Here is a 9,976-nt window from a genome sequence, read left to right as displayed (position 1 = left end):
TGTAGTTCGCGGTCTCTTAAGCACGTTTCCTTGCGTAGCCACCGCCCCGCCTCGGGTAGCACGGCACCTTCCAGATGTCCTATGGCAATTCACAGCCTGTTGACCGCGATGTTCTTGGAGGCTTCTTCCACCTGCGTTTCTTCTTCTCCGACCCTCAGAGAGCTGGAGAGGTTGTCAGCRGCTGCCGGGAGGAAGCCAAGCTTTTTGTTCGGTCCGTGCCCCTGGGAAAAATCTTTACTGTGCTCCCCCCTTAGCCTCCAAGATTTTTTTTTTCCTTTTTTTTTTTTTCCTTTTCATTCAGGGAAATAAAGGCGCAATAGGATTTGCGGCTTGCGCTCGCTCTGCCCCTGTTCCTTTAAAACAGTCACTTTATGTAAAAACTGTTTTGCATAATTTATTCTAGCTGGTTATTGAAATGTTGGTTGTGAATTAGCATTTGAAATYGTGCTCTGGAGGTGCCAACCGCTGTTCACCTTTTACGAAAATGGAATCCCGGACTTTGGCGCTTGGGAAGGCGTCTCGCCCGAGAAACAAATTACTGGCTAAACACTGCCTCCGTGGGCTGGGTCGCAATCGCCTGTCAAATCTCTGACTTAATGCCCCTCTTAGAAAACTGAGTTTTGTTGTTGTTGTTAATCCGTAGGTGTCTGCTACCCCCGAAGTAATTCAGCACACTCAGGGCGCCGTCGCGTTATTTTAACCCGGCAATGCCCCGCGATAAATAGGTGATGTGTCAGCRTCCGAGCGACTCCCGTGTCCTCTGCGCAGGGCCCCGTCCCGTAAGCGGGGCTGCCTCTCGCCAGCCTCCTTCAGTTCGAGCCGAAACGAGGGGGCAGCGTGAGGCCGGGACCGGGGGCGCCTTTTCTCCACACTGGGGTGGACAACCGGATCGTTAATCCGGGAAGAAAGTCAGTTTACAAAAATGAAATATCCCTTTAATCTGTAGTAGAAACACGAGCCTTTTTTTTTTTAAGCTTTCCACCCTCTGTCTCYCTGATTTCCCTTTTCCCTCCTGTGCTTCTTTTAAAAGCATAGTCTCATTAAAAAGTTGCAATCCCYTTTTCTGTTCGTTTTGCTTAAAAGCCACTGAACCTGAATAACGAACCACTGTCCGTTTCTCTTGCAGTTTGCGATAAATTTCCTCTTTGCCCGGATTCTGGATTATTCCCTCAACAGCTAAGAGGGGCAATTAGACCAGTGCAAACTCCTTGCAGCTGAAATCTGTCRGGCTGGCACACACGGTCACGCGTCAGCCGCAGAAGCTTTCGCCCTTCGCTGGCCAGARCTTAATTTGGRCAGTTTTTTTTGAAGKCATTTCCTCGCGTTTCAAATTTCCCATGTTCCGAGTTGAGCGTCTTGTCACTCTTCATCTGGCTCAATTTGCTGCTCAAAGGCGTTCTTCAGCATGGCGTTCTTCAGCATGGCTTTCCTTGCACATTTATGCAAAAAAACCCTGTCCATCTCCAGGGGGAAGGAGGATGCTGGGAGAGGGAGAGAAGAATCTGCAAATTCTTCCATAGCAAAACCTTGTGTTGACAGAATTTAAACTTTACACTTTTTTYGTAGGCTTCTTTTAGTACACCTTGAAGTGCTGGCTGAACTTCAGCAGAACTAACCTGTTCAGGTATGTTATGCTAGAAGGGAGAAGCACTCATCATGGTGAAGCCTATGTTTTGGGGGGAATTCTTCACCCCTTCCTTACCAGCTGCACGTGGGGCACAACAGGCAGCTGCCCCAGTGGCAGATCGTGCATTTAGTGTCGTGGCCCTCGTAGCTGCTGGACGGGCCTGCAGATCCCAGCAGCAGGTCGCAGCTTCTCGTCGTGCTGCGCTTGGCTTTGCACTTCTCCCTTTTCCTCTTTTCCACCACGAGGTGCCCAAGTCTGGGTAAGAAGCTGCGGGAGGAAYGGGATTTCTTCCAGAGGAGGTGAATGCGGAGCTAGGTAGCTGGGGGAAGAAAGGGAGACCTGTTCAGGGGAAGCAGCTGGAGGTTTTGAAAAAATGGGGGCAAAAAAGAGGTGGTTCTTGGAAAGCACACTGAGGGCCACCACATGTGTGCTCAGAGCGTGCTTCCTCCAGCTCCACARTGTTGGGAAACTTGGCTGGGAGGGGAGCAGGAGCCCCTGGCCCGCTCTTACAACCTGCTGGACTCTTAGTGGAAAGCTCAATTTTGCAGCAAGAAAAATGTAGATAAAATAGAGTCCATTATTTTACTGAATTTCATGCAAAAACAGGTGACCCCATCTCTATCTGCAAGTTTTTTACGGTGTTTTTCTTGTCCTATCAGGAGTCATTAGGCAGATTTGTTCTGACATTTTGGGCTCAAGAAGACCTCTGTCACTTTTACCAGTGCGTTTCTGGAGCTGTATATGTTCCCTCTCCCGACACCTCCTCTTCCTATAGGTGTCTTTATACAGCGCTGTTGTTCTATCCGGTGCAGCAGCAATGTCTGCAGTTATCTATTACTTGCCTGTGTTTCAAATTTTGCAAAAGCAAACCGAAGACACAAAGCTGCTATTGGCATTTAGACATAGAAAGAAAATAAATGTACTTCTGCTCCCAGGTAAAGATCATCTCTGGAAATTAATTTATAGGAATCTTTCCTGTAGTCTCAGTACTTGGCTATCTCGATTCCTGAGCATTGTACAGAGGGACTTGATACCAAAAAGGCTTGAAAGAACCGAATATTCCAGTTAGCTGACTTTTTCTAGGTTGCCCACGTTTGTGGGGGGAAGGAAGGGATTGTTGAATCATCAGAGAGAAACTTTCAAAAAAGAACATCTATATGCGAATATTTTTTTTTTTATATAATCTACCAGGTCTTTCATCTGTGGATTTTTTTCCCCTTTTTTTAATTCTTCAGGTACAGACTGTGTAAATACTTCGGGAATGATCAAAACTATTAATGCATCATTGATTTCCTCCATTGACTTGTCTGTCAGGTATTTGATCTCTTCTTTTTAAGAAGTGTGTATCTTCCTGTTTCAAAAGCTGCCTCCCACTGCCCTTTGCAGAGCGGGAAGCGTCTCCTGCTGGGTTTCTGTCTCTTTGCCAGCCTTGATGCTTTGCTTTCAAGGATGGCTGAATTCTTTGGACTCTGTCATTAGTTTAAGTCGGGGTTTGGGAGCGGGTTTCGGCACTGTGTGCTCCGTTTCAATAAGCGCTGCGCCCTGCCAGGGCCACCTGAGCCAATTAAATCTCCCTCGCCCGAGCAGCGCGTGCTGCGACCCGCTTGCCTCGTTGCTGAGCCCCGGGAGAAGCCAGCTCTTTCAAAGGAATCGCAGCAGTCACCTAGATATTCCCTGTCCCGTGTGCTTTTTGTTGCTGTTCCTCGGCTGTTCGTTTATGCTGTTAATGTTTGCAGCTCTCAGCTGTAATAAAAACCTTATTCCTTGATCGCTGGTGATAAAGCTTTTTAATAGCAACGGCTGTTGCAAAGAATTGCCTGAATTGCAGCTGGTTCCCGGGGTTCTGCAATAGTTCTGTTTCTGAGAGCACATTTCAGTTTAAAAGAGTTGTCGCATGGAAAACCAGAAATGCCCGACTGCTCTGCGGTCTGCAGAGGACTGTGGTTTTGAACTTCTGAAACGACTTGTTAAGCTGAATGCCTGAGAAACAAAGTAAGTGAGTTCACTCGTTACTTATATTTAGTATCATTACCTACTGCATTAGGTTCCATTTTCTTCTGAGCGTTAATGTCCCTGTTCAGGAAGGTTAACAGGGAAAACGCCCAGGAGAAGGCATTTGTGTGCTTATCGGAGAGCAGATGCATGGAAAACATCAGGTCACTGTGCTGGGTGTCAACTTTTTTTTTTTTAAACTATGTAGTAGGAGAGGTATTCAAGGGTGGGGAAAGGATGTCCTTCCTTTTTGGTAAAGCCTGTAAAATTGGAGGTGCTAGTGGATCCTCTGTACAAATCTGACCTGACATCACAACAATCTCTTTTTTTGATTCAGAAATGCACATCAAAAATATATGGGATCGCAGGCTTAAAATATATCTTAATAACTTTGCACCTAAAGTGATTAACTGACCAGACTGTCCTACTTAAGATCACACAAAAAGATGATGTTGTATTTAAGACCTCCTCCCTCTTATGATATGTCGAGAGCAGCAGAGCTGCTATTACTTTTYCTTTGTGAAAACATGAAGGACTTGGACTTCTCAAGAGTGCAGTTGATGGGATTAGCAATATTTTGTTTCTCTTGCTCCCAAGCAGCCTCATCCTTGGGCTCATTACTTTTAATACAGAGAATATCCTGTGTAACCCAGCTGAGGTGTGTCTGATGCTTGAAGTAATTGCTCTTTAAAGTGATACCAGTTTTGAGATCTATTCTGAAAACCTTTCTACATTTCTTGAAATCCCTCATGATAATAGTGTTATCCTGYGAAGGAATCCCTCTTAATACTCCTGTGGTAATTATTTTAATACTTGGCAAGGATGGAGGGRATTAATGTTAATGCTTCATTGGGTGACACACATGAAGGTTATGATTTGGGTTTTTTACTCTATGGCAGTGACTTCATTGCATTTGCACAGTGAAATTCTGGGAGTCCTTTTTATAAATGAACACTTGCAAGCACTTGCAGGGCAGCGTGTCAAGCAACTGTGCTAGTGCATGAGCCCTATGTTACCCTCTCACAGATCAGCTACCCAAGAGACTGCGGGTGGCCCTCCCCGTCGCTGGAGGTGCACATCTATGTGCATGTCTGTAACCAGGCCCAGTCCTGATGCCTGGYGGGTGGCTTGCTCTACATGGCCTGGCAGTCTTGAGTCCAAATGGATGTGGACTCCAATTTCTGTGTTGGAAAGAGTTGATAGATTTCAGTCAGGTTATAGAGAGCGATGGCAGGGCCCACTAGAAAGATCAGTAGGGAAGGGTTTGCTAGAATAAAAGTACCGGTATGGTGTTTCTGGGTAAATGGAGATGAAGCTCTGAAACTGTCTCCGGTTCTCTTGTGGTAGAAATTCTGCTTTTTAAATTTGGACAATGGAACAAGAAAAAGCCTTTTGAAGAAAGCCTGACGGGACTGTGACGAGTTTGTTCTCCCCTCCCCTCTTACGCAGAGGGTTATTGTGCAACTTGCCCTGCGCTCCCTGCRAAGGTTCCCTTGAAGTTTCTGGTTTTAAGAACTGTCTCTAATCCCTCAGTCTCACAGCTCTATGCCTTAAAGGATAGCAACAATTAAATTTTACTTTTCAGTGTATGACATCATTTGAGAATTTGGTTTATCTGTCTTGAAGGACAGGGTGAAGAGCAAGGGAAAAGGTAGACTGGAGAACCTGGTGTTGCTGTACTAAGAAGGAAGAAAAAACGGGGAATTTTTTAAGGTCCTTTTTATTATCGCCTTGCAAAGTTGGCTATTTGTTGAACAGTCACAGATCTTGTAGTGCTTTAGCTTAGATGTAATAAAGCTCTTACATTTTAGATCAATGATCTCAAACAGGAAGACAAATAACAGCCATCTAAAAAGGCGTAACAAGGTACTTGCTACTATCTTGGGGCTAAACATTGCCAAGCTGTCGGCTTTCTCACCCGCCGTTCTGTTACTTGCTGGCCGTTGAGCTACTTAGTTTGAGAGATCATGCAGTTGTCCTACATTATTTTGGTGGTCATGTCAATGAGAATAGACTGCTGAAGATCTCGGACCACGTCCTGCTATAATTAYGATATTCTCCCTCAGAGATGAGGAAAACCTTCTAGTCCCCCAAAGCCATGTGCGTCTTGGCTGTTCTGCCCGGGCAGGTGGGGAGGGATGTCCCGCGTTGCTCCCTATCAGCCAGCCRTTTCGTGCTGCCTGCGCATGTCCTGCCCGCCAAGTGCATGGTTTCTCCAGGCCTTCTGGAGATCTGGTGGAGTGGTCAAGGTGCTCATCTCCCTCTGCAGTGTTTTGGCCCACCTGTTTGTCACTGGCAGAGAAAATGGGCAAATGTGAGAGCCCTCCAGGAGCAGGGGGCCTCCTTCATCTGCTTGTGCTCTGGTTCGCTCTGACCAAGCACGAAGCTCTTGCAGAGTGAAGGAGCCTGAAGCTATGCAGGAAGAGGTGGAGGTCTCTTCAACCACGAGCACATCCTTTCTGAAATGCTCTTGGGGAGCCCAGCGCTGACTGCTGTCTAATCCCTGCACGCACGCATGCTTTCCCCCCTCCTCCCTCCAACATGCTCCCCAGGGAGTCAGTGTCCAGTGGTGGCCGGCTCTGGTGCCGGGCTAACAGCTCTGGCCACGTCGCCCCATTAGTGCAGAGCGTCATGTTCTTCCTCTTCTACCTCGTGGTGCCTATGGCACGAGGCGCAGCTCTTCTTGCCCTTGGTGCTTCTCCAGGGGCCTGTTTCTGCCTCTGCCTTCGCCTCCTGTCCCAGGAGCGACGTGAAGGTTTCTTCGGGTCTCTTGCCCGGACACTCAGAAAGCTTACGGGGCGCTTCGCATTGGAGCACCAGGAGACCTCTCGAGAAGAGGAAGCCRCGTCTCCTGTTTGTCCTTAGTTTTTCTGTCACAACAATAGCTTCAGATTTCGCCTCATTTGAAAGTTAGCGTTAATCTGATGGGAAGATGTTTGTGTATTTAAAATAGTTATTCCTCGCTGGAGCCGCTCCCTGCTTTTGTCCGTCTCTGCTTGACTTTTCAGCTTCGCCCAGCTAATATGTGCTGTTTGTTTACAGCAGGGACACTGGAGCACAGAGAAGGAAGTTGGTGCATTTAATATTGAGTCTGGTCCAAACTTCCCGTGCGTGTGCAAGTATGTGTGTGTGTGTGTGTGTGTGTGCAGGGAGTTGTCAGCCTCGTTCATCCAGGCTCCGGAGAAAAAGCAAAGGGGCTGGCAGAGCTGCAGAGACTAGGTGCAGTCTCCGCAGTTTTATGCGGACTAGATGCTGTTTTATGAACTCTTCTCCCCAGTTTGATTCCGAGCAGGTTTAGACAACGCGGGTAAAAATTCCGGTATGGCAAGCCTGGTGAGGAAGGTGCTAGTGCAGACGAAGCCGTTGAGCGGTGAGTATGAGAAACATCTTGCCTGATGGAAAAGATAACTGATCYGAAAATGCTGTTGGAGGTGCCTAGAAAAAGAAACGCGTTCGAGGGTAGAGAGCTTTTTGATTTTGTTGTTATGTTTGTCTTCTCTCTCCTGAGGGAGAGGGCTACTTGGAAATGTCAAAAATTTAGCCCGTGGAGATAGGGTTATTCAGAGGAATGCCAGATGTGTACTAGGCATATCCACTGGAAGTAAAAGCCTGTTCCTCAGCCTGCCCCAGGTGTTCTGCCTTAGCTTAGCTTAATAACAGGAGCAGCCTGTATAAACTGGGTGTCTTCCCGTTTGGGGGATTTGTGGCAGAGTGGGGAATTTGCAGATGATGTGCWTCTCAGGAGCATATAAGCTTTCGCACATCAGGTGTGACTGTAGAATAAGGTGAGATTGAGAAGCAAACAGTGCTAGTAAGCTGCAGGAGAAGTAATGTTATTACTTCTTTTTTATTGTGAGTACCTAACTGGGCTCCAGTACAGTGCTCTGATGTTGGATTGGTTATAGAAATCGTAGTCATCTGTGTTGTGTGTTTTGGGTTGTAAAAGCACTTCAGTTGTAGCACGAGCCTATGCTGAGGGTTTTTTGTTTAAATTTACAGTGTTTATTGAGCTCCTAATTGTGTACATTAGAACTGTGGAGCGTGGTTATGTACGTAGCAGATGGRTGTTTTTAGGAGACTGGCTCACATCGGAGCGGGAATTTGTTCTGTTAGCCTTGTGTCTTTCTGGCACAAGTGTCCTTTCTTCGTGCTGCCGTTCTGCARAGCAAACATCCTCACAGCCGCAGCAGGAAGCTTTTGCCCCAGTRTATCTGAGTAAATCAGATTTTTCATAGGACAGAAAGCTTGTCAATGACTCGGGCTAAGCAGGTCTGATTGGGTGAGTTACTGGAGGCTGAAAAATCCCTCCCCAAGCAGGGAAACTTCTCTCTGCTCCAGGAAAGTGGGGTGGATAAGGGTAGGAGGTCACAGTTTTGGGGGGAGCGTGGAAAGGTTTGTGCAAGTGCCGATTTTATCGATGTATAAACCTCCATGAAAGGTTTTCTCTTGGAAACGGCATTTTCTTGATGCTCAGAATGACGATAACTCATGACAATAACTCAGTCATGYGTTATTGACTGTTGCTATTCTCTTACAAAGCAGCAATTTAGCTTCTGTCGATTTATGGAGGGGGCGATTCAAACACAGAGGTAAGCAACATCTCTTGCCTGGAAGTCAGGGACTCGGTGTGCAAGGATTGCTTTGGCCTTTGCTGGGAAGGAGGCTGCGTTAGAAAATGGTGTTCCCTTTTGGTCTGAATTCACTGCTTTCCTAGAAGCAGAGAAAATGCATGGTTTCCAAAAAGCCTTGAGTAATTGAAGAAAAGTGGAGATAGCGCCTGAAACAGAGTAGTCCCCTTGCTTGAATTGTAGCAGACGTGGCATGAAAAATACGGAGGCGTGAAGAGAACAGATCCTGCCGATCTCGCTGTAAATAACTTGCGACTGCATAAATTAACCCGTCTTGACAGAAAGAACCTGAATCTACGTATCACTCAGCTTCAGAGAAAAGGAAGCTGGAATGATTGTACCTGAAAGTTCACTTGAAGAAAAGGCAGTTGGGGAATTAATCTAGAGTTTATATAGCAAAATCTAGYAGGTATTAAATGACTGAAAGATACAGTTACCTTATGAAGGTCTCTTCAGAGAAGTCTTGCGCGTCCATCTTTAAAAGAGCAGTTCTTTGATGAAAGAAACCTAACCTGTAGGGAAGCGTAGACAGAGCGTCAGCTTGATAACTTTCAGCATAATTTGGAAACCTCGGGAGAGGTTTCAGGACTTGTGTCTCATGATTTACACTGTGAGGTATGGGTSTTAAATGGATTTTGGTTTGTAATACTCGCAGGATGATAGTTCGAGATGCTAAGAGAATGCTATGAAATATAGTAGGTTATAAGGTAGCCCCAGAAGAGGCTTCTCTATTGCCAAAATATTTGGAGAGTGCATARAAACACAAGTGCTTTCTGCCCCAGTGTGCACAGCACAAGAGTGCGTCTCTGCAGCCCGTTTGGCCTCTTCGCTTGGGGGGGGTTGAGGGTGCTAAGACCTCAGTTCTGTAACTCTAGCCTTCTGCCTCAACCTTTGTACTCGTGCGTAGATAAAAAGGAGCATTGCAATGAATTTTCAGACAGGAAAAGAAACAGTGCAATAAGGAAAAGATGTAAAGAACAATAAATTCACCTGTAGTACTTAYTTTCCTCCAATTCAGGCATGGGCAGCAGTAAAGATATACATCTATTTCTTGTACCATCTTATCACATATAATTCTGTAATTATTTTGGTGCAGAATTTTCTTCACCAAAATATGGTGATGAACGTTTTGATTTTACTATGTACAGAATTTTCTTCACCAAAATATGGTGATGAACGTTTTGATTTTACTATGTAGAGTCTCCTCCTGATTACCGATTGTATTTATTTAACTCTCCTCACCCTATTAAAAACTATTTTCCTTGATGCTCCTTCCTAGTGAGGTACTGGCTTAGAGGTGTAGCTGAAAGTATATTACACTTTGCATCAGCAGCAGTTTACATATCAAGCTRTGAAATCTTCATGAAATATAAATCGAGATGGATTATCAAAACCTTCTGCCAAAAATTTCAGTATTTGTACTAATGGACTAATGACAAGCCTGTCTTCTTTCCCAATTTGGTTTGCTCAGGGAAATTTGATTTCACTGAATATTCATGGGATAGCTTGGTGTTTTAGTTGTTTAAGTTTCTGTATGATRCACGTAGAATGAAGCTATTTAGTAAATACACTTTCTGCAGTACTGAGTAAATATGTTAAATATTTGGCRTACACAGAATGGGTAACTCTATTGGCTACTATTTTTTAGGTCTGGAGTTTGTACAGTGCTCCAGTCACAGAAGTTTGTGCAGAGGCTACCTCATGCTTAAGGATCTACTTTTCCATAGTG

At 45.5% G+C, this 9,976-nt stretch overlaps 1 protein-coding gene across 1 annotated transcript in view; it reads left to right on the top strand.

The window, feature by feature from the left end:
- Positions 1–6,759: 6,759 nt before the first annotated feature.
- Positions 6,760–9,976, top strand: part of RASAL2 (RAS protein activator like 2) — a 124,279-nt gene continuing 121,062 nt past the window's right edge. Inside the window, exon 1 of the mRNA XM_085299627.1 lies at positions 6,760–6,989. Coding sequence (XP_085155753.1) covers positions 6,941–6,989 — 49 coding nt within the window. The 5' untranslated portion in view covers positions 6,760–6,940. The remainder of the gene's footprint in view (positions 6,990–9,976) is intronic.

Source organism: Rhea americana, unplaced genomic scaffold, assembly GCF_003343005.1.
Source record: "Rhea americana isolate MKP2758 unplaced genomic scaffold, rheAme1 scaffold_151, whole genome shotgun sequence".
Lineage (NCBI taxonomy): Eukaryota > Metazoa > Chordata > Aves > Rheiformes > Rheidae > Rhea > Rhea americana.
This window is presented reverse-complemented; position numbering and strand designations above follow the sequence as displayed.